The sequence below is a fragment of the Myotis lucifugus genome, unplaced genomic scaffold (genome assembly GCF_000147115.1).
Source record: "Myotis lucifugus unplaced genomic scaffold, Myoluc2.0 scaffold_8, whole genome shotgun sequence".
NCBI classification, from domain to species: Eukaryota; Metazoa; Chordata; class Mammalia; order Chiroptera; family Vespertilionidae; genus Myotis; species Myotis lucifugus.
The window spans coordinates 12,792,225-12,814,626 of record NW_005871056.1 but is presented as its reverse complement, the minus strand read 5'-3'; the positions used below and the strand labels follow the sequence as shown (position 1 = coordinate 12,814,626).

The following is a 22,402-nucleotide window of genomic DNA, read 5'->3' as shown; positions in this document are numbered from 1 at the left end:
GCCGATGCTCTAACCACTGAGGAACACCAGCAGGGCAAGCATGCTGACTCTTATTCCTGATCTAATTCCCCTTGCCTAGTGGTGGGAGCCACTGACGCCCCATCTTCTGGAGCAGGAAACAAAGGCTTGGAAGGGAAGCCACACAAAGAGGCCTTGGGAGCTGGGTCCAGAGTCCACCGCAGCCCGTAAGGGCCCTGTGGCAGCCGGTGCAGACAATGCCAAGACCAGTAACACTGGGAGAGCCTCCAGGGGCTGTGTGATGGCCCCGTCCTAGGCCCAACCTCCTCTGCTCCATCCCCATTCCCCTTCCCACCACAGGGCTCCTCCAGGCTGCCTCCCCTCACGAGCCCCAAGCCCAGGGGCATGGCCCACACGACAGAGAGAAACCAAGACAGAGGGAGGGCGATGCCTTTTTCAAGGTGGCACATAGACTGGACTCGAACCCAGGACATCTGAGGCCCTGGTTCTAGGCTTCCATCAGGCCCTTGCCTTTCTCCTGTGACCCCCAGATGACTTCCTGGCCTCGGCAGAAAAGCCCTAATTTAGGGGTCCCTTCGGCAGAATGCAGAGGGGCCTGACCACCTGGCCTCACTGGACTTCCCAGCCTTATCTCGTCAGAAAGACTCACCCGCCTTCCTTCAGTTCCTTTCAGAAAGAGTCCCTGCTCCTGGCTTTGCCCACACTGTCACCAAAACCTGGGACACCCTCCCCACCCAGTTCTTTACCTGGCTCATTCCTACTCCAACCCTTACTCAGGCCGCCACCTGGAGCCCTCCAGCCCCATCAGAACCCTCAGCGGTGGAGCTCTGCTGAATTTTAATGTGTTTCCACATCTCTCTCCCCTAATGCTGGGAGAGCTCCGTGGCTGCGAGGGTTTGATGACTGAGGACAAGCTCCCTGATGCGGCCTCCTTTCGGCCCGGCGGGCTCTGAGCCTCGCAGGAAGCCAGGCCGCCGCTGAGCCTCCGTCCCCGTCTGTATAATGGATCCTCTGGGCCTGTCCCTGCCCTCCTCTGAGTCCCTCTCTCCTCTGCACACAGGATGGGCTAACTCTCCTGGAAGAGTTGGCGGAAGGCTGAACAGAGCCCGGTCTACCGCGGGAAGACTGGGAGACGGTGGTCCCTGCCGTCGGCGGCGCCCTCACGCCCGCCTCACCCTCAGGCAGCTGTACATGCAGATGGACATCCAGTTGGTGAGCATCTTCTCCACCACGGACTCCGTGCGCCGCAGCATGAGCTTGGGGTTCTTGGCGGCGGAGGCGTCGATGAGGTCCACCAGCAGCTCCTTCATGATGCTGGTGTAGTACTCGAGCTTGCCATGCAGCGCGATGGTCAGGAGGGAGGCCAGGCTGCACCTGTGGGTGGGCATGGGCGTCAGTGGCCTCATCACTGATGTGCCTGTGCGGGTGGAATCCAGGCCCGGGAAGGGGAGGAATGTGGGGTCTCAGAACCCCAGTACCCCGCCTTGATGTTGGAGGCCAGCTAGCTGCCCAGAGGACATGGTGATTTGCAAACTTCCCGAGCCCAGGGTCCAGCCAGGCCGGCCCAGGACCAGTGGGACCTCAGACAAAGCCCCACCCCCAGAGCCTCGAAGCCTGACCTGTCCCGCACCGCGAAGTCCTTCTGCTGCTCCAGGGCGTGGACAAAGACGATGAGGAAGTGCTTGTTGTTGAGCAGCGAGGAGAACAGGCTGATCCCCTCTTCCATGTTGGGCCGGCAGCTCTCGGGGATCTGCAGAAGCAATCGGTGAGGGGACCAGTGCCTCTGCCTGGCTGAGGGGTCAGCACTTATAACTCCCCAAATGGCTCCTTGAATGCCTCCTGGGACGGGGAGCTCACTACCTTTTCATGGTGGATGCCTCCTAACTCCCCATGACTGGGAACAATGGCTCAGTTGGATTGAAAAGTGGGGCACAAAGAAGGACAGGAGTGCCTGGAGGTAACCCAGCATCCCCATGAGGGACCCTCTCAACTGTCCTCTAAGGCGCGGGCAGAGTGGGATGTCTAGGGAGGCCCAGTCCTCTCCCCTCTCCACCTGGCCTGGGATCAGCACTTATAACACCCTGAGGGGCTGCTTCAGAGCCTCCTGGGACGAAGCACTTACTATACCTCCAATGGCAGATTACCTGCCCACACACCCCCCACACACCCCCCCCCCGCCCCCGCTCCCCTGTGATTTGGATCAATGGACCCGATGAGCTGGAAAGTGGAGCCTGACAGGGACTGGGTGGCCGAGGCGGCCCAGTGTGTGGAGCGGGGGTCGAGGGTACTCACCTTCCACTCTCCCAGCAGGGGGTGTGTCTCTTGCACCGGGGAGCTGCTCTGGGAGTTGAGGGTCTGGGAGGGCAGTATGTAACGCTCTTCATAGAGGGAGGAACACTGTGGAGGCAGACCCAGCAGCTCAGCAGGGCTAGACTCCCCTGACTGGCATGCAGGGACGCTCAACAAAGGCAAAGGGACACTTTACAGAGAAAGACAAGGCAATGGGCCACGACCACGGAGTCGCAGGATTCCAGAGGAGTGGGGAGGGGTGTCCCCGGGGGCTTCCTGGAGGAAAAAGAGTGGAACCAGCATGCGCCAGGCTGTAGCAATGCAAGAGGGCACAAGGCTTAAAAGAAACAAAAGCAGCTGAGAGTGGAATAAGGGAAACTGAGGCAGAGAGGCTGCTGCATGGTGTGACCAGGGCAAGAGGAGGGCATTGGCCATCAGCACAAATGCTCTGGGCAGGCCAGGGAAAGTGGGGACAGGGCAGTAGCCAGGAACAGAAAGGCATGGCAGGGGTGGGCAGAGTCCAGGGGGCAGGAAGAGGGTAGGTGGAGACCAAGAGAAGCCTGGCTGGGAAGGGGCCCCGATATAAGAGAGGCTGGCAGGACACATGACGCTGGGGCCACCTCTGCTCACCCCCCCACCCCCCTGTCCCCCCAGTGAGGGGAGAGGTAGGCCTAGCCCCTAGGAGGAGAGTGGGGCTGGCAGCCAGCTTCTATATGGACAGTTAAACATTGAGTGAATAATGAAGGAAAGTGGGGGTGGAACCTGGGCCCCTCCCGGCAGGCCCTGTGGATTTGCACGGCTCACGGGGCCCACACTGCACTAGCCAAGTTTCCCCACGTGCATAAAAGTGCCCTCAAGCGGCACAGCCTCGAGCCCCCGAGGTGGCGGCCGAGGGCACCGGCTGACCTTAGGGAAGAAAGTGCGGGTCACAAAGTGCTTGTACTCCAGGAACGGGATGCCCTGGCTGCGGTTGAGCTCCTTGGTCAGATCCGTCATGTCCGTCTGCAGCTCGGCAAAGCCTGGTGGCAGGAAGGTCGCGGTGAGTGGATCTCCAACCCATTCCCCGGCGGGGAAAGCCGAGGCCCGTGGTCCTGCACGGTCCCCACCCCCTACCTTTACGGATTTCCTCTCGGATCTGAGACTCCATCTCCTCCATCTGCAGCAGGGTCTTCTGCCAGTAGCGCTCAGCGCGGCGGCTCTTGGTGCAGAAGACAAACAGGGCTGCGGGCATTGGAGAGGGGATCAGGCCTGGAAAGCCCTTTGGGAAGCTGGTGTGGGCACCTGCCGTGCGCAGGGCCCGGAGGGAGAGGTCCGGCCTCAGCGCCACCTCCTCGGGGACAGGTGTGGCCAGGCGGCCCCGGCCTCCCCTCCCCAGTGGGCAACGGGTTTGGAGAAACCAGTAAAATAAGGCTCAGTGTCCCATTCTTATAAAAAGGAGTGTGTGTGTATGTGAAACAGTGGTATGCAGTGGCTTTCCCTAAGGATAGATTACATGTGAGAATTATGGGCGATTTGTGTGTTTTTAGCATTTTCAATTCTTTCTACAAGGACCAAGTGTTACTTGTGAATTGAGAAACTTTTAAAAGCAGATTACAAAGCAGTATTATATTATAATCCCTTTTCTAAGTTGGGAGAAGGAATATATATATATATATATATGTAATATATATATTAAAATATTTTATATTCTTATATATATTTGTACATATTATAAATATCATATAAAACGTTAAGAGACTGACAGGAAACATACCAAAATATACAGGGTGATAATGATGGGTGTGTGTTTTTTTTGGTTCACTGATTCCCTAAAATTTTCTACCTTGAATATTTTTTAAAAACAGCTTTGTTAAGATATGAATGATGCACATGCCATGTGATCCATCCATCCATTTAAAGACAACCCTAATGGCTTTCAGTTGTGCATCCATCACCTGGGATCCTACAGCCTGCGGTCTTCTGTGAGTGGCTTTTCATTTAGCATCATGTTGTCAAGGTTCAGCCACGAGGCAGCGTGAGCCAGTACTTCATTCCTTCTTATGACTGAACAATAGTCCATTGTGTGTATCTATACATCGCATTTTACTTATTCATCAGTTGATAGACATTAAGTTGCTTCTATTTTTGCCTGTTATGAACAATGCTGCCACGAATTTTCATGCACAAGTTTTGTGTGAACATGTTCTCATGTCTGTTGGGTAGACACCCAGGAGTGGGACTGCTGGGTCACATGGTAGCGTTTTAACATTTGGAGGAACTGCCAGAGTATTTTCCAACCCCCCCAGCAGTGTATGCGGGTTCCAATTTCCCTGCGACACTGAATATATTACCTTTATAACCAACCACTTAAAGTGGTATAACAACCCTCTCAAGTACCTTCAACAGCTCCCTAATGATTAGATAGAAAGGTCCCAAATCCCACAGCGTGCCCTCCCAACAGCTATCCTACCATTGGTGCTGTAGCCAGGCACACCTCTCACCCACCTCTGGGGGCAGGACCTGTTCCTACCCCCACACCGATGTTCAAGCTGTGCCCCAGCCCACTCTGCCTCCCCTTCTGTCTGCCCATCTTCAGAGGGGCAAGGGGGTAGGCCTGCCCTCCAAGGTGCCACGAGGGTGGGGCTCCTTACCAACCACAGAGAGCAGCAGCAGGACGCTGCAGATGACGATGGACACGATGATGGCGGTCTCGCTGCCGCCCAGCTGTAGCGTGGCGATGGTCTGGTTGAAGTTTCCCACCTGGATCTGCACAAAGACAGGGGAGGGGGTTGTAGCTTCCCTGGACTTGTGCCTCGGCTCTTCTAACTAGCTGTGTGGCCTGGGGCAAGTCGCCTGGCACCGAGATGACCACACCCACCTCCAGGGGATGCCTGAAGACTAAATGAGATAATGCTTGTCATGCTTTTAGTCCTGGGCCTGGCACAGAGGAGAAACTCAGGAGGGTTTTTATTAAAGCCTGGGAGGCGTGGCGGAGGAGCCAAGGCTGTTCACAGGGCGTGGCTGCTGTCCCCAGGTATCTGTAGGGTTGTCCTGGGAACAGGAGGCGTCTGAGGACTCCAAGGGCAGAATTGGGACTGAGGTGCAGACGAAAGGGAGCTTTCCCAGTCAGAGCTGTCTGTAAGGAAATGAGCTCCCCAGCCCAGGAGGCATGCAAGCAGGTGCAGTGCAGAAAAGATCCCGCTTTCTGGGCCCTCGCTCTACTCCTCTTGCTTCCCTGCCCTCCATGATCCTGCGTGATGACCGGCAGCCCAGACTCTGGGGAGAGCACCCAGAACAGGGGCAATTTCTTATGGCCTTTCAGAGTCCAGCCCCATCAGGCCTATCACTGACCTTGAGCAGGTCCCTCAGTTCTTGGCCCTGTTTCCTCATCTGTCAAGTGGAGACGTAGAGCTCTGCTTTGCTCTGCCTGCTCAGTTCCTATGTGCTGAGCCAGGGACAGGCACCTGGGCAGGTGGGGCTGGGAGCCGTGTCCGCCTCTGCCTCCAGTGCCCCATCCACTCACCGTGATGGGCAGCTGCCCCTCGGCTGTGCCCAGGGATTCGTTGACCGAGCAGTGGATGACTCTCTCCGAGACAATCTGGATGTCGCAGGCCACTTGGCCGATCTTGACCCGGTACTCGTGGCTCTCCAGCCCCAGGCTGTCCTGCTCTTTCTGTGGGGGAGGAGGGGCGTGCTCACCCAGGTCCATGGCTGAGCCCAGCCCATTCGCTGCCCCCGCCCGGCACCCACTGCACTCACATGGATGACTAGGGTGAGGGGCTCCCCAGGGTGGTGTTTGATCCACTTCTCCCTCTTGGCCGTGGAGAACTGAGGGTCAGGGAGGTAGTCCAGGCGGAACCTGCTGCCCCGCTGGGCCTCCTCGGAGTCCAGCAGCTCCTCGGCCACTGCCACCTCGTCGGTGTAGGCCCGCCCGTTGATGAAGAAATCCACTGGTGCCGACGCGTTGCTCAGGGCCCCCGGGGAAGGGCAGGTGATGAGGGTGGAATTGAGAACCTTGCAGAGCTGGTGGGAGAGGGCCATGGACCAAGGTTGGGGTGGGGGATGGGCAAATAGACATGGAGAAATGGGGAGAGTTTGAGGTTTAGGGGGACAGAGAAGCAGAGGGGGGGGGAGAGAGACAGATGGAGAGATGCAGCAGAGCGAGGGCTGTCAGCCACCCCCACCACCTCAGTCCCCTGCCCCGCTCACTGTGGGCTGCCGGCCGATGTGGTGCACAGCCATGGACACGTTCTGCACCATATGGAAACGCTCACCAGCCACTGTGATGGTCCTGCCACCGCTGTGGGGACAGCAAGCCCATCAGCCCACCTGCAGCCCAAGAGCGCTAGACCCACCTGGGGGGGCAGGATCAGGGGCAGGGTCTCACCTGACGGGGCTGCGGCGGGGGCTGATGGCTATGATGACCGGGTTCCGCATGTACCAGAAGGTGAGGTTGCCACGCACACAGCCCCGCTGCTCGAAGCGCACACACACGGGCACGGGGGCTGGCAGGGTGCCCCCGGGCACTGTGCAGGCGATGCTCGTTTCTGTGCGCCTGTGGGAGGGCAGCGAGCTCTGTCAGCAGGGCCCCCACCTCCCATTGCTTGCCCCTACCCCACACCCCCGGCCCCGCTGACCAGGGGCACAGGCCTTTTCAATGGCCCCAATCTGCTCTTCTGCCCTCTTGCACGTAAGTCTGTTTCTATATTCCCACTGCCAGACGTTGCTTGGGCTGTCCTCCACCTAGAATATCTTCCCTTCTCTCTGACCCCGCCTGTACTTCCCAGTTGCCCAGTCCCACCTCCTCCAAGTCTCCCAACTCCTGCCCCTGGCAAGGGCCCTGTCCCGTGGCTCTGAAAGCCCAGACTTTTCTCCCAATCCAACCCCACTGGACATTTCTGTTTCCTGTGGGAGCGCCTGCTTTTCCCTGAGGGCTGAGACTGTGTTGGGCTCATCTCATCTAGTTGTCCCCATCAATGAAGCCTGGTACACATTAAGTGCATAATAAAGACAGAGCTATTTCACCAAGAGCGAAGGATCTCAGAGTGTATGCAATTACCATCATTTTACTGCAGCTGTCACTTATGAAGCACCTACTGTATGCTGGGCACAAAGTACTTCCCATAACTACCTGTTCTTACCAGATGCGGAAGCTGAGGCCCAGAGGGGAAAGGGCTTGGCCAAGGGATGATGCTTGATCCTTGATCCCAGGGTAGCACCCCCACCCCTCCGGCCCCTGAGTCCCATGGTTTCTATGGGCCAGAGGGGGCAGCTGGGGCCAAGGGACTTACACGAGCTCCGTGCAGGGCTCCGTGTTGTTCAGCAGGACCTGGAGCTCGGAGCCCACGTGGAGGTCGCTCCCGTGGATGGTAATCCTGGTGCCCCCCGCCTTGGGGCCCATGGCAGGTTCCAGGGAGTGGACCAGGGGCAGCTGTGGGTGGGAGGCAGGTGGTCAGGCCTCAAGCCAGCCCAGGGGGTGTGCCTGGCTGGGTGGGTGGGCGGGACGGTGGGCGGCGGCCTCCCTTACCACATAGGAGAAGCGCTCCCGAGACTTGCCCTCCTTGGAGACGTTCACTGTCACCACATCTGAGAACGCTCCTGGGGCTGGCCCCGTGACACACACAATCCTGGGGAGGCAGCTTTGTCAGGAGAGCAGCTAGCGGGTCACGGGGCCTATCAGGCACTGCCCCATTTCTCCCTTGAACAATGTCCGCAATTGCACCCCAGGATGTGTGCGCTCCCCATCCTTGCACTCAGCCACCTGTCCCTCCCACTCACAGCTGGGGCTGGCATTCAGCTGGGACACGCCTGAGGGCATTACCCCCTGAGTTCCCTATCAGTTGGAAGACAACCACTGAGCCCCCCAAATGTCATCTGGCTCTTCCCAGGGACACCCCCCGCCCTCCCACTCTACAATTTTCCCACAATTCTGCAACTATATGACAAGGGGTTAGGCAAGATAGTCTCTTAGGACACTTGAAAGTTCTGTGACCACAGAACACTTGCTGGGCTGGTAGCCTTATCTGCAAGCCTGACATATGGGCTCCATATGTCAATGAACAATATCCAGTTCGTTCATTCCCTGCTCCCAAAGGTATCCTAGAGCCCTCAGGCCAGGCCTATAGCTACAGGCCCGGATCTCTGCACCTCACCAGCAGCCCACACACTCTCTTAACTGCGCTTTTTTTCTTTTTTTTTTTCATCAGAGCAAGGCTTCTGTGGAAGTTGGTCTAGGGCAGCGGTTCTCAACCTGTGGGTCTTGACCCTTTGGCGGTCGAACAACCCTTTCACAGGGGTCGCCTAAGACCATCCTGCATATCAGATATTTACATTACGATTCATAACAGTAGCAACATTACAGTTATGAAGTAGCAACGAAAATAATGTTATGGTTGGGTCACAACACGAGGAACTGTATTTAAAGGGCCAGAAGGTTGAGAACCACTGGTCTAGGGGAACATGGGAGGGCTTCCTAGAGGAGTGGGCACTTGAAGGTTGAGTGGTGTCTCGAGCAGCAAAGGGCAGGATGTGTGGTGGGAATGATGGGAGCAAAGTCCAGGAGACCTCGGAGTGAGCAACTCTGGGGGTGGGGGGTGGACAGAAGGGTGTCTGCTGAGGAGGGTGGGATGGCCAAAGGGAGAAAGGAGGGCAGATATGAGGTTGACACTGCCAGGTGTGTGTGTGGGGGGGTGGGGGGGCAGAGGTCACTCAAACTGCCCCAGGGACTGCCTGCTACTTACTCCTCTGACACTGTGTATCTGTCAGCCAGTGGCTCACAGGCCACGCCGCCAATCCACACGCCACGGGCCACATCGCTGAGCCGCCGGCCCAGGTTCCTGCCGTGGATGGTCAACAGGGTCCCACCGTCCAAGGGGCCACTCAGGGGCTCAATCTGCCGGGTGACCAGAGAATAGGGTTCTGAGGCTGGGATGCGGGCAGGGATCCCCACAGGCACCCAGGGGGAGGCGGGGCCACACAGACCGGCCACTTAGGGGAGGCTCTGAGAATGCTGGGATTGCTAGTCACCTCAGAGGTCACTGGGCTGCCAGTGAGGGTGTGTGTGTGTGTGTGTGTGTGTGTGTGTGTTATTAAGCCCACTAGGGTCTAATAACAGTATGGACAGACTCAATGCTATTGGGGGGGGGTCTCCTGAGGATACCACATCTGACCACACGATCTGCATCCCAGCCAGAGCTGACTGGGCCTGGGATGGGCCCCTGACTTAGGCTGACTCCTCCCCTGACCCACCCAGGCTAAGCAATCAGAATCATTCCCTGAGACGTTTTTCTTAATTAAAACGGAGGCTTGGGAGTAACTGGCATCCTCAGTTGTTACCATGTCCCCTGCCGTTGCTATAACACTAGACACACACTGTCCAGCATCTCCGCCACCCGCCTCCCAAGGCCCCTGCCCTGCGACTTTTCTCCGTAGCACTTGCCGCCTCCTCTATAACTTATTCCCTTAGTCATCCCTCCCTAGAGCATGGGCTCCCTGAGGGCAGGCACTCTGTTCTGTTCACTGCGATGTCTCGGCCTGCAGAGGCCCAGCACCCAGGTGTTCAACAGGACAGTGCGAGTGTGCGGGGCGTGCAGGCACGTGTGCTGGGCGTGCAGGCACGTGTGCTGGGCGTGCAGGCACGTGTGCTGGGCGGGAGCACAGGCAGGGGCTCCCATGGGGGTGAGGGGGTGCTTACCGCCCGGATCTCGGGGGCAGGGCAGGCTCCAGGCAGGGGCTGCAGGGGCCCCCGAAGGCGACAGCTGTCGCTCCATACACACAGGTGGCCCAGGTCCTCCCGGCCCAGGCACTGAGAACAGTCGGGGCTGCCCATGGCACAGTTATAGACCTCCACTGGGAAAGACATGCAGGCAGCAGGGGTCAGCCCCCCATTACCGCTGTCCCCTCCACACTCACCCACACACTGTGGTGCCCACCCACAGGCAGGCCGTTTCTGAGGGTCAGGACCCCAGGAGGTTCTTGGTACTTTCTCCAAACCTCCTGGGGCCTGTGCTAAGCCCAGTACAGCCACAGCCTCGTTCATATTGTTCATCCCCACTGCAATTCTATCAGACGGGAACTGTTTATTAGCCCCATCTGACAGACAAGAGAGGAGGCTCAGAGGGGTAGAGTGATTGGTCAAGGTCACACAGCCTCTGAGTGACGGAGCTGGGATGCACACCCAGGTCTGAGTGGATCTTTTTACCCACAGCGGAGCTCCGGGATGCTGGGAAACACTGAGCAACGTGGGTTCTGCGGGCCGCAGACCCTGGGAGTGGCTCAAGAAGGCCTACAGGGAAGGTTCTCCAGGGAGGGTGTGCAGGCTGGGTCTGAGGCCTCGGTGGTGGGGATGTGGGGAGCCCATGCCCACGAGGGATGTCTGAGACTCCCCATGAGCAGACAGGCCTTTGAAGAGTTGATTCAAACATCTGATGAGAGTAAGGACACCAGCCACCGTTTGGGGGCTGATGGTGCCCCAGGCACCTGCTGGCTTTGTGTGCATCATCCCCGCAAATCCTCCCCGAGGCCCCTGCAAAAGGTCCCGTGCCTTCGGTTCACCTGGGGACACTACGGCCCAGAGAGGGAAGGGCAAGGACATGCCCGAGGCTACACAGCCATTGGCTTGGAGGTGACCCGAGGGCGTGGTACCTGGCCCAGAGCAGCTGCTCAATACCTACGTACTACAATGTCACCACAATACATTCAATAAAAGAATTAAATAATTTAAAAAAATTAATGGCACAGAGTGGAGCCCCAAGCGAATCGATGAGTATGTAAATTGAGTAAAAAATAAATCTTTGGGCTGCTGTTTCTCTTTAAGTAAATAAATAAATAGTAAATGGCATCGAGAGCCTGTGTGCTGGCATCGAGAGCCTGGGGCAGCTGTGCCTGTACCGTGAGCACTGGAATGAGACCCCCCACGGCCGAGCCCACCCATGGTGGCTGAGTCCCCTGGAGCCATCTGGGTGGGTGGGGGCTCCAACCTGTCATGGGGTCAGGGCTGTCCAGGAACCGAGCCATGGGGTCAGGGCTGTCCAGGAACCGAGCTGGCCGTCCCTTTAGTTGGAGGCTGAGTGGAAACACCTGGCTCTTCTGGGTCGTGTGCAGCTGCAAAAGGATGGGAAAAGCGTGAGGGGTGCAGACGATGTCCGGGTCTCTGCTGGGGGAGAGGATGCCATGGAGATAGCTGAGGGCAGAGCTGTTGGGAATGGGGGGACCAACAGGAGCAGGAGGTTAGATGGGAAGAAGGCAGTGCAGCATGTGGACTTGTGCAGGCCACCCCCTGCCCCCGCCGGAGCCACACCACTCACCACCACTTGGTTACAGAGCACAGCTGACTCATTCACCCACACGGCCGCAAAGATGTCCGCCTGCCCAAAAGTACATTCAAGGGCTGCGCTCTGTGGGACAGAAGGGGGTGGGGAGGGGAGTCCGGTCAGCACCCCCTGCCCTCCGACTCCAGCAGGACCTCAGGACCACTGCCCTGGAGACTGGGCTTGGTCCTACTCTCAGCCTTTGCCTGGGCTGTACCCTCCTCCAGAAGGTCCTTTCTTGCCTCCATGCCCAGTGCTCGAGGGAGGCAAGGAGTACGTGAACTCCTAGAACTTTGGCCTGTGCGCTCCATGTCACTAAAGGCCTCTCCAACACCCCTTATGGCCCAAATGAGAGCCTTTTACTCAGCTCATGAGGTGCTAACTCTTCAGCATGCTTAACACCCCACACCTTAACACCCCACACCTTAACACCCACACCTTAACACCCACACCTTAACACCCACACCTTAACACCCACACCTTAACACCCACACCTTAACACCCCACCCCACAAGCCAGGCAGACAGGACACTCTTGGACATAGCACAGACTGTCCTGCCCTCAGGCCTTTGACCAAGCCCATTCTTCCACCCGAAAGGCTTGTCTCTCTTCCTATCACCCAGCAAAACTCCACAGTCTTCAAAATCCAGCTCAAATATACCACATTCCAAGCCTTCCCAGACCCCCTCAATTCAGGGGGCATCCTCATATGGTCACTCGTTCAGCAGTAAGTACTTGGGTGCATGCAGAGGTTCTATTACGCTCCTAAAGCCTACTCCCCACCCTACACGTCAAGGACTGCCCTTATCCCGATGCCCAGGCTCTGTTCCCACCTGTCCCCTCACCCAGATCCCTCTGACACCTGGGGAGCTGACAGCAGTTGAAAGAGCTCAGGTTCTACCTCACACAGGCCTGGGTTTGAGTCCCATCTCTGCTACTTCCTAGCTGTGCAACCCTATGCATGCAGTCCTCCTCTCTGAGCCTTGGTTTTCTAAACTCTGCAGTGAAACGAGCCTCCCTATTCTTGCAGGGTTGCTGAGAAAAGTGGAGATTGTGTATCTGTAGTAGGTTGTACACTGTGGGTGCCTAATATGTGCTGGCTGTTATTAGTATGCAGAAGGCACTCGATAAATGGTGGGTGAATAAACAGGGCCCGATTCCCCAGTCTCATCTTGCCCTTGGCCCAGCACGGGGCATCTGGGGAGCAGCATCAGCAAATATTTGCTGAGCGAACAAACCCGGGTTTCATGAGTGTTGGGCAGCCACGTGGCAGGACTTCCTGTTTGTGTACCTATCAATGGCAGATGTGACGCTCTGCGGAGAAAGCAGGTCAGCAACCTTTCCCCTACCCTGCCCCCACGCCCCCTCACTCTGAAGCCAGCACAGGAAAGTGGCTGTTGACAGGGCTGAGAGCTCATTTGTCCCCTGCGATGCTAAGCTGAGAGGTGGGTCTGTCCTTTTGAGTCCCTGAGCTCAGGCCTGGGCCACCTGGGGGACGGCAGGTCCAGCCTGTCCTGGGGGCCCCAGGGTGTAGGCTCAGCAAACAGGGCTGCAGCAGACGCCAGGCAGGGGCTCTGCCCACTCCCACCCTCAGTGCTCAGGAGCAGCCTGAGGAAAGGAGGGCCGGTCACTGAGGTCAGTGAGGGAGACCCGTGTCCCCGAATAGCCGGAAAGCAGCAGCCAGGACCCAACCAGGCGTGGGCCTCCCGACGGCAGGTTCCTGCAGCCCAGGGGAGCAGCAGGGTGCTCCCCATGGACCCAGACCCCTGGAAGTCCTGGGAGGCTCAGCCCCAACCACTGCAGGGTGGAGCGTGAGGGCCAAGGGCAGGGCCCCGCCTGCCCCCCACAGAGCTCCAGCCCAGCCACATCCCGGACGCCCAGCACGTGGCCCCCACGAGTGACGACAGGCCCAGCTTCCCTGTGAGAGCGGCAGATGGCGAGCACCCAGGAGTGGGGAAGGGGGTGGCTGGCAGGCTTCCAGGACTCATCAACGCTTCCCACCCAGAAGGGACCCAGAAAGGGGCGAGATCCCCTCCCCCAGCCCAGATGGGAAGTGGGGGGAGGGAAGGCTGGGCGTAGGGAAGAGCACTGGATCGGGAGTCCAGGGCCTGGGTACGAGTCTAGCCTGACGTGCTGTGACCCAGAGGCATCAACCTCCCTTTTCTGGACCTCCTTTTCCCCATGTGGACCAGGGAGCGTGGGGCGGCAGGGGGTTCTCTGGCCTTTCTCCAGGGAAGACTGGCAGCCACCCCTGGGGAGATGTGTCCAGGGTCACAGTTCAGCCTGGGGGTGGGGCAGGGCGGGGTACACATGGGCAGTGCCCACCATGGGCTGTGGCCCAGCTCTGCCGGGATCTTAAGAGGGTAGGGGAGTCTGGGGGTCCTGGACCCAGCATTCTAATGCCCAGTGGGTCCTGGCCAGGGTTCCCCTTAGGCTGCTGGTGGCTGCTGTCCCCTTGGCCTAGGCCAGTGATGGCGAACCTTTTGAGCTCGGCGTGTCAGCATTTTGAAAAACCCTAACTTAACTCTGGTACCATGTCACATATCGAAATTTTTTGATATTTGCAACCATAGTAAAACAAAGACTTATATTTTTGATATTTATTTTATATATTTAAATGCCATTTAACAAAGAAAAATCAACCAAAAAAATGAGTTCGCGTGTCACCTCTGACACGCGTGTCATAGGTTCGCCATCACTGGGGCCTCACCACCCACTTCCCTTTTTCTTTTCTGTGCAACCAGAGCAGGGCTTTCTCTAACAGAACCTGGAAACTCAGTGCAAGGAAACCAAAACATGGGTGGTGGGCCCACAGCACGGGGCCCCACTGGGACGTAGCTCTCCCAGCCTCCCGCCCCCTCCCACCTGGCCTGGCCTCCACTCACCTGGAAGAAGGCAGCGTTAGCCAGACGCACTGGGATGGTCTGGGAGCTGCCTGTGGGCATGGGTACCAGGGGTGAAGGCAGGATCTGGGGGCAGTCCCGAGGGCTCTGCAGGCAAAACACAAGGAGGTGGAGTTGATTGAGGAGGCATTTCAGAAGAGACGGCTTCATGGCCACCCGGCCTGCCCATGCAGTCCTGCCTCCCCAAGGAGATACCAGTCAGCTGGTGTGAGAAAACACTAGCAACGAAACTGTACGCTCCACCAGCACTGAAGGCAACATGCCAGTGAGTCCCAACCCTCTCATTTGATCCTCATGGCAACTCCATGGGCAGGAAGGTGTACTGGCCCCATTTTACAGATGAGGAAACTGAGGCACAGAGCGATAACATAACCCGTCAAGTGGTAGACTGGATCCCTCCCACGCCTCTGAGAGGAGGCCAGGAGGCTGAGGTTGAGGATCGGCCCCTGTAAAATGGGGGCTGTGCCCACACCCCAAGACCCCACCCAGCTCTGGAATGCCAGTTTTCAGATGACACACATTAATGATTCAGAGAAAAGAAACCGGACTTCGGAATGGCCCATGAGAAACGGGCTGTGAAGGTCCTGGTGCCACCAGGCTCCAGTGGACAGCCTTTCCCGCTGCCTGGGCTCGAGTCACAGCCCTGGGCAGAGGCGCCAGCTCCCAGAATCCCAGGGAGGACCTGGGCATCATCATTCCCATGGCAGAGGTGGAGCCACTAAGGCTATTTCAAAAAAGGGAGGGAGGGAGGGAGGGAGGGAGGGAGGAAAGATGAGCAGGCAAGAACCTGAGGTTCATGCCTGTCCGGTGTGGCTCAGTGGTTGAGCGTTGACCCATGAACCAGGAGGTCACGGTTCGATTCCAGGTCAGGGCACATGCCCGGGTTTCATGCAGGAGACAGCCGACCAATGATTCTCTCTCAGCATTGATGTTTCTATCTCTCCCTCTCCTCTCCTCTCTAAAATCAATAAAAATATATTTTTAAAAAATACATATAAAAAAAAAAGAATCTGAGGTTCAGAGAGGTGGGGGTGGCCTGAGGTCAGAGGGCAGAGCTGGTCTTTGAACTCCCATCTGTCACTCTCAGGCCAGAAACTGAGGCCCAGGCTGAGGGGCAGAGACAGGGCTGTGCCCACCGTGCCAACTTAGGGGCCTCTCTGAGCTGGGAAGTTTGAGCTCCAATCCTGCCCTGGGTTCCCGGTGGGCCATGTCCTGCCTCTTCAAACTCCGAGAGCCTCACCTGCTGGGACCCTGACAGAGGGGAGCGTAGGGGACCCTGGAGCAGCCACGGCCATCCTAAGGGCCAGCCACCCTTCGGCCCAGGGGCTGCCTGCTCTGCGCTCCTCCTGCCCAAGTCTGGGTGGGGAAGGGTTTGGAAACATGATGATCCATCTGTCACCTTGAGGTCACCAGCCAGGGTCAAAGGCGTCAAGGGAGGGAAGGTGGAGGCCTTTTCTCCTTAGTGTTAATCAGACAGGGAGCTCCTTGAGGGGAACCTCAGGGGTCTCGCATCAAACCTGACCTTGAGGGGATGCCAAGGCCAATAATCACTAATGATCGTGCCAATGACAGTGGCAGCCACGACTCACACAGACCTCACTGTGCACCGGGACAGTTCTCAGCACCAAATCCTCCCTCCCTCAACCCTAGGAAGGAGGTACTATCATCATACCCATTTGACAGACAGGAAATCGAGGCACAGAGAAGTAATGGTTTGCCCGAGATGGAATGTGCAGCACAAGAGGGCTCTAGTTGTCCAGACCTTTTGCTGACCACCAGGCCAGAAACGTCGCCCCAACGGGGGGGTTTCCTTGGGAGCTGTGCCTGGTGCAGAGCACAGGGCCTCGGCTGAAGAAGCGACACACTCAGGCCCTGGTGAGGCCCCCTGAGCTGACGGTGCATGGCTGGGAGGTGGAGCTGGTGTCCAGCCCGCTGTGTGAGCACACACAAGTCGCTGTCCCTCTCTGAGTCGTTGTCCTGTGCTGTCTCGTGTGAACGCCATGGAATTCCAGGGAATGGAACCCACATGTTCTCAATTAGGTTTCCCAGCTGCCGCCAGTTCTGCTTTGCAGCTGGCTGGAGACCAGCGGCTCTGTCCCCCCAGCTCCTCCCTACCCATGGGTAGGTGGCCAACAGAAGAGTCTAGGGGTGAAGGTCAACAGAGGGGGGCTCCCATAAAAGGCCCTCCAGAGGGAATGATGTGGGACCATCTCTGAGGGGCCTCTGACTCGCCTTGACCCCTATAACCCTGGGCCACTTGGATGTTTGAACGCATTCTACTGAGTAGAACCAAGGCTGAGAGCTGGCTCAGTTTTGCCCTCCTCCAGGGCCTCCCCCAGGGTCAGCGAAGCCTCATGGGGCATCAGGTGTGTCTGCTGCTGGCCTCCACCACGACCATCTGCCTCCAACTCTGGCTTGGCCTTTGGGGAACTTCCCCCAAACCCAGCCCTCCGGTTTGGGAAGACTGACTCTAACCCAGCCTCGGGGATGGGCGGGTGCCCAGACCACCCTGGCCTCAACAATTGGTTCAGAGAATGTAGGGAACCCTTGTTCAGCCAGTGAGACTCATCTATGGGACTTCTGCAGAACCAATGAAAGCTCTTCTTTTTTTTAAAAACCCTCACCTGAAGACATGCTTAGAAAAAGGGAGAGAGGGGGAGGAGGAGGGAGAGGGAGGGGATGAGAAAGGGGTGGGAGGGATGGGGAGAGAGAGAAACATCGATGGGTTGCCTTCTGCACCTGCTCCGACTGAGGATCAAAGCCACAACCCAGTCAGGACTGGGAATCAATCCGGCAAGCTTTCAGTGCACAGGACGGTGCTCAACCAACTGAGCCACCCCAGCCAGAACCAGTGAAAGCTCTCCTTGTTTCCCAGGGCTAACGGGATGGGGAGCAGCCTGAAGTAGCTGAGCCCATCTTGCTGCCAGGAGGGATGACCTGCTGAGCGTGGCGCCCACCCAGAGGGGTGGGGAGGCCCCGACCACCTTGCTGGAGCCCCTGGATCTAGTTGTGCCTGACAGTGATGCCACCCTCCCAGCCTTTTCACTCACATGGGTCAGTTAATCCTGTTGGGGCTGAGGCCAGCTTGAACTAGAGCAGTGATGGTGAACCTTTTGAGCTCAGCATGTCAGCATTTTGAAAAACCCTAACTTAACTCTGGTGCCGTGTCACATATAGAAATTTTTTGATATTTGCAACCATAGTAAAACAAAGATTTATATTTTTGATATTTATTTTATATATTTAAATGTCATTTAACAAAGAAAAATCAACCAAGAAAATGAGTGCGCGTGTCACCTCTGACACGTGTGTCATAGGTTCGCCATCACTGCACTAGGACTTCCCTACTTGCAACCAAACCAAGCCAAGTGGCGTCTCCCTTTGCTGGAGGAAGTTCAGGGCACGGCTGCAGGCTCAGGAGGGAGATGGGGAGTGGGGACAGGTGCTGGGCAGCAAGGCGGGGAGCCATGATAAGCCAGCGTGAGCCCAGCGTGTGCTGCTTCACAGAGGACCTGACCTGTCCCTCTGCGGGAGCTCACAGCCTCTCCCATGTTCTCTCCCAAGTTCAAGGGCAGAGAACTGATATCCCAATGAAGGGAGCACTGACCGGCCCAGGGACCCTGACCCCACTGACCTGTTCCCTCTCCCTACCTCTCCTCGGTCCCATCCTCCCCCTAAACTGCCCCACATTCCTACCAAACCCCTCATTCCACTGGCTCCTCAGGAAGGCGTCCCTCCAGGCTCCCCACCAAGGGAGCCGCCCTTCCACTTGCCGGCCCTCCTTGCTCCTAAGGCCTGAAGTCACACCTCCTTGGGGAAGCCACCCTCAGGGAGGCCACGCCGTCCCTTGGACAACTGAAAGTGGAAGACGTGGCCGCATTCCTCTCTCTCCCCACCTCCTCGGAAAAGCTGAATCCCTGCCCCCAGCATCCTCTACGCCCCCACTTCCTTCCTCTGGGGCCTGGGAGGAAATAGGGAAGTGACCCAAGACTCAGCCCTCGCACCTGCTTCCCAGGGACACCGCCCAGGCCTGGCTACGACCACCGCCTCCTCCCAGCTCCTGAGGGGCCCAGAAGGATGTTCCGACCCCGTGCCTGCCGCCGACCACAGGCATGGCGCCTCCACAGCTAACTGGCACTCAATTAGATGGCAAATTAAGCATCGGTCAGGGCCTCCTGCAGACCCAGGGCGGGGGCTGCCTCTTCTCCTGCTGGATTACCATAATCCTTTAAGACAGGCCCTCTCTGTGCCCCCACCCCACCTCCTGACCCACCGAGCACAGATCTGGGGTTATGAGGGCACCGCCAAAGAAACACCTCCAGCTGGTAAGCTCCTGGCACAAAGGGCCCTTCGCAAAGAAGTCCTCCTGTCCCACCTCGCCTTTTCCTGAGCACCTACTATGTGCCCAGGATGAAGCCGGTCCCTTACAGGTGCAGCCTCTGAAATAGGTCCCATCTTACAGATGGGGAAGCAGGCACAGAGAGGTTTGGTGGCTGGCCCAGAGCCACACAGCCACAACTCACAACTCAGGTCTTGGCTCATGATGGGGAGGGCAGAACTATGCCTCACAACTCAGGTCTTGGCTCATGATGGGGAGGGCAGAACTATGCCTCACTGGGTTCTCTCCCAGTGCCCAGACTCACCCCACCACCCTTCTAGGGACAGGCTGCCAGCTCAAATGCTTCCTGCTGGCATTCACTGAGTCCCTGCTGTGTGCACAGCCCTGGACTGGGGGCTGGAAGATGTGGACCCCAAACAAGAGCCGGAGTCCTGGTCAGTCCAGGCTGGAAATCCCAACGTCCTGCAGAGGCTTGGGGCCTCCCCTGTGGTCTGGCCACGCAGCCTCCACTGGCTCTCTCCCAGCACAGAAATCCACATGACTGCCTCACTGCTCTCAGTCAGGCACTGCTCCGGTGGTCTCCCCTTCCTCAGAGCCCGTCTGAGGCTCAGGCCGGAGGGGCTGGAACCGGAAGAGTGTGGGCAGACAAGGTTTAAAGATTCTTGACAAGATTCTCTGAGTCCAGTGCCAAGAGGCTGGGGCTGCTTCCTAGGATCCATGTCTAGAATGGAGCCCCAGGGACCTCCTCCTGCTGGGAGCCAGCCCCTCGTTCATATTGGCTACCTCAGTTGTGCCATCTGGAAAATGGGCAGAAACACCCCTTTCCTACAGAGATGAACTGCAGGCAGGTACCAGGACCTCACCCTGGTCCCTTGCAGCCCTCATCCAAAGCAGAGGGCCAGCAGCCAGGTCTGGCAGGAGATGAACTGTGGTCTCAGGACCCTGCGGTCCCCCATCCCCAGTCCAGTCATCCCATCTGGCTGGGCATTACCACCCCAGCCAAAGTCTCCGGCACCCCATTTGATCATTCCTGGCACACGGCTTGGAATAGCCTGGGAGGCTCTTGGGGCAAACGTAAGAGGTCACCCTGCAAATGAACTCACCCCAGAAACAACCAACAAAAGGTATGTCGCATTTCCATTTGTATTTTTCCTCCTGTTCCCCACTCTACCACCACACCGGGCCCTGGTACCCTTAATTAAGCCTATTCACCCCGTAGCACCGGGGAGGGCCCGGCCCATAGCCAGTGCAGAATCAGCCCGTGGAGCCCAAGGGACCAGCATGAGCAAAAGAGCCTGGGAACATGTGGTTCCTGAGGCAGCGTGCCCTCTCCACCCAGGAAGAGCCTGGCACCCCTACTCCGGGTGCCCAGGGCCAATGGGGAGACCAAAACACGGGCCTTTCAGCCCAGCTCATGTGGGGAAACGGGAAGAACATGGTCTTAGAAAGAGGGGTTTGGATTCAAATCACCAGTCTGCTACTCCCTGGCCCCCTAGGGCTGCTGAAAATATTCAAGGTGAAGTTAAACCCTAGTCAGTCCTGGCACGATGTGCGGAAAGGGGCCGTTCTGCTGCAGCTGGGAGTACACACTGGCTCAGGCTTTCTGGAGGGCAGCTGAGCTAAAGGTGTAAAAAATATAGCCACACTTTCACCCCAAAGTGCCACTTCTAGGGACTGGTCTGCAGGGAATAATCAAGGATGCGTACGGTGCCCTGGCTGCACTGGCACGCAAAAAGTAATCAGCATGGCCAACAACAGGTGACCGGCACGGCACAGCTGTGCAATCTGGTGCCAAAGAAGAAAATTTAATGACGTGGAAATGTTTTCAACATATTAAATGAAAAGGGAAAAAAAAAAAAAAGAGGTGATGAAATAGCGGAGGCAGAGGGCAGCCCAGGCCTGGCTTACCGTAGGATTTGGTGAGGCCTCGCACCGAGACTGGTTGGAGACACAGGTGTGCTGCTGGGTGCACCAGAAACAGGGCCACTGTGTGGACAGGCAGCTGGTGCAGCTGGAAGACAAGGGGATACTCAGCTCTCGACCCTCACTCCACCCTGGCCCCTCACCACTGCAACCCAGGAGACAGATCCCAGCACAAGGGAAGGTCTTCCTCATCATCAGAGCTGCCAGGAAGGGCTGTGCACTTCGTAGTGTAGTGAGTTCCCCACTGCAAGAGGTATGCAAGAAGGGAATGGGCAAGCAGAACCTTCAGGAGACTAAATGAAGAGTACTCACAGCACTTTTCTCTGCCCCTACCAGCTTAGGTGCTCACAGAACCCAGGCACCGAGGTGAGAATAGTTTGTTATCTAAATGAGTTGGTGAGTGAACAGCTGAGGGGCCTTTCTGCCTCTAGGACACTATCATTTTTCTTCCAAAGGCTTCCCCACGAGCAAAAACCTCCCACCACCTGGAAGCTAGCCCACGCCCCACTCACGCTGTGTGGGGGTACACTTGTCCGATGCGGCTGCAGTCGTAGATGGTGAAATTGGCCCCGACGATGTTCCGCCCGTTGACCCTCACAGACATCTCCACGGTCACATGGTCTGGAATGGATCAGGGGATCCAGGGGAGAAGGACACGGGGGTAGAGGGGTCTCCACTGACATCAGAGTCTGTGACATAAAGACCCCCATGCCTGAGATCCACCATTGCACCCCTTCGGGGCTGGGCATCTGAGGAACCCCAGATGGCTGTCTCCACAGTCCAGTGAACGGAGAGCTTACCTTGGTGTGGCGGGAAGGGCGGGAACTGGTCCTTGGGTAAGAGGTTACAGTAGGCGATCTGGTGGCCGAAGGCAGGGCCTGGGACCCGGGCCACAGTACGGATGTTGTTCCCGTAGTCACAGGCCATCTCCATGCCACTGAGGCCGGGCAGGCTGCCAGAGATCTGGAGGATCATGCCCTGGAGGCAAAGGACCCTTAGCTGGGGGGCAGGCCCTCCCCTTATAGCCCCGCCCCCAACCTAGCCACCCCGGGAGAACCAATGGCGGGGGCGGGTGGCTAGGACTCTAGGTTGCAGCCTGCATGTGACCACGGGGCTTCAGTTTCCCTATCTGCAAAATGAAACTCCTCTTACAGTAGCCAGGGAGGCTCCGCAAGATCTGGCCCATGACCTCTCTGAGCCCATCCCCTAATACCCTCTCAGATCCTCCAATCTCGTTCTCACCTCAGTGCCCTTGCACTGGCAGCTCCCTCTGCCCAGAAAACTCTCCCAGATACTCGGCTTGGCTCACCTACTTCACATCTTTGCTCGGATGTCACCTTGCGGAGAGGCCCCCCATCCTGATCTGGTCTAAAATGTCAGCACCCCCGACTCCATCTCCACCCCTCTCTGTCCTGCTTTCTTCTCCACGGCACTTATCACCATCTTGACCATCTGCCTTGCTCATTTTCTCTCACCCCATGAGCATGTCAGTCCCTCAAGGGCCAGGGTTTTGTCTGAAACAGGTGACAGATGAGGACACCCAAAGCCAGAGAGGTCACTGAGGGCAGGGCGGGGTGGGCCTCGGGCCCGTCTGTCCCTCTGCCCCAGCTCTTTGCCAGGGTCTGGAAGGACTCCTGCCCCGACGCTGGCTGCGATGGGTGGGGAGGGGCTGAGGTAGCGCT

The 22,402-nt window shown here is 57.5% G+C and overlaps 1 protein-coding gene across 1 annotated transcript in view; it reads right to left on the bottom strand.

Annotated features, from left to right (window-relative positions):
- The window catches only part of PLXND1 (plexin D1), a gene marked incomplete at its 5' end in the record, with an annotated part of 53,391 nt that overhangs the window by 9,568 nt on the left and 21,421 nt on the right, over positions 1-22,402 (bottom strand). Inside the window, 20 exon segments of the mRNA XM_006083934.2 lie at positions 1,155-1,353; positions 1,599-1,729; positions 2,272-2,376; positions 3,175-3,287; positions 3,382-3,489; positions 4,899-5,013; positions 5,771-5,920; positions 6,007-6,270; positions 6,457-6,547; positions 6,635-6,802; positions 7,539-7,678; positions 7,775-7,874; positions 8,988-9,139; positions 9,941-10,095; positions 11,226-11,349; positions 11,553-11,642; positions 14,441-14,545; positions 20,706-20,808; positions 21,233-21,341; positions 21,521-21,698. Coding sequence (XP_006083996.1) covers positions 1,155-1,353; positions 1,599-1,729; positions 2,272-2,376; positions 3,175-3,287; positions 3,382-3,489; positions 4,899-5,013; positions 5,771-5,920; positions 6,007-6,270; positions 6,457-6,547; positions 6,635-6,802; positions 7,539-7,678; positions 7,775-7,874; positions 8,988-9,139; positions 9,941-10,095; positions 11,226-11,349; positions 11,553-11,642; positions 14,441-14,545; positions 20,706-20,808; positions 21,233-21,341; positions 21,521-21,698 — 2,700 coding nt within the window.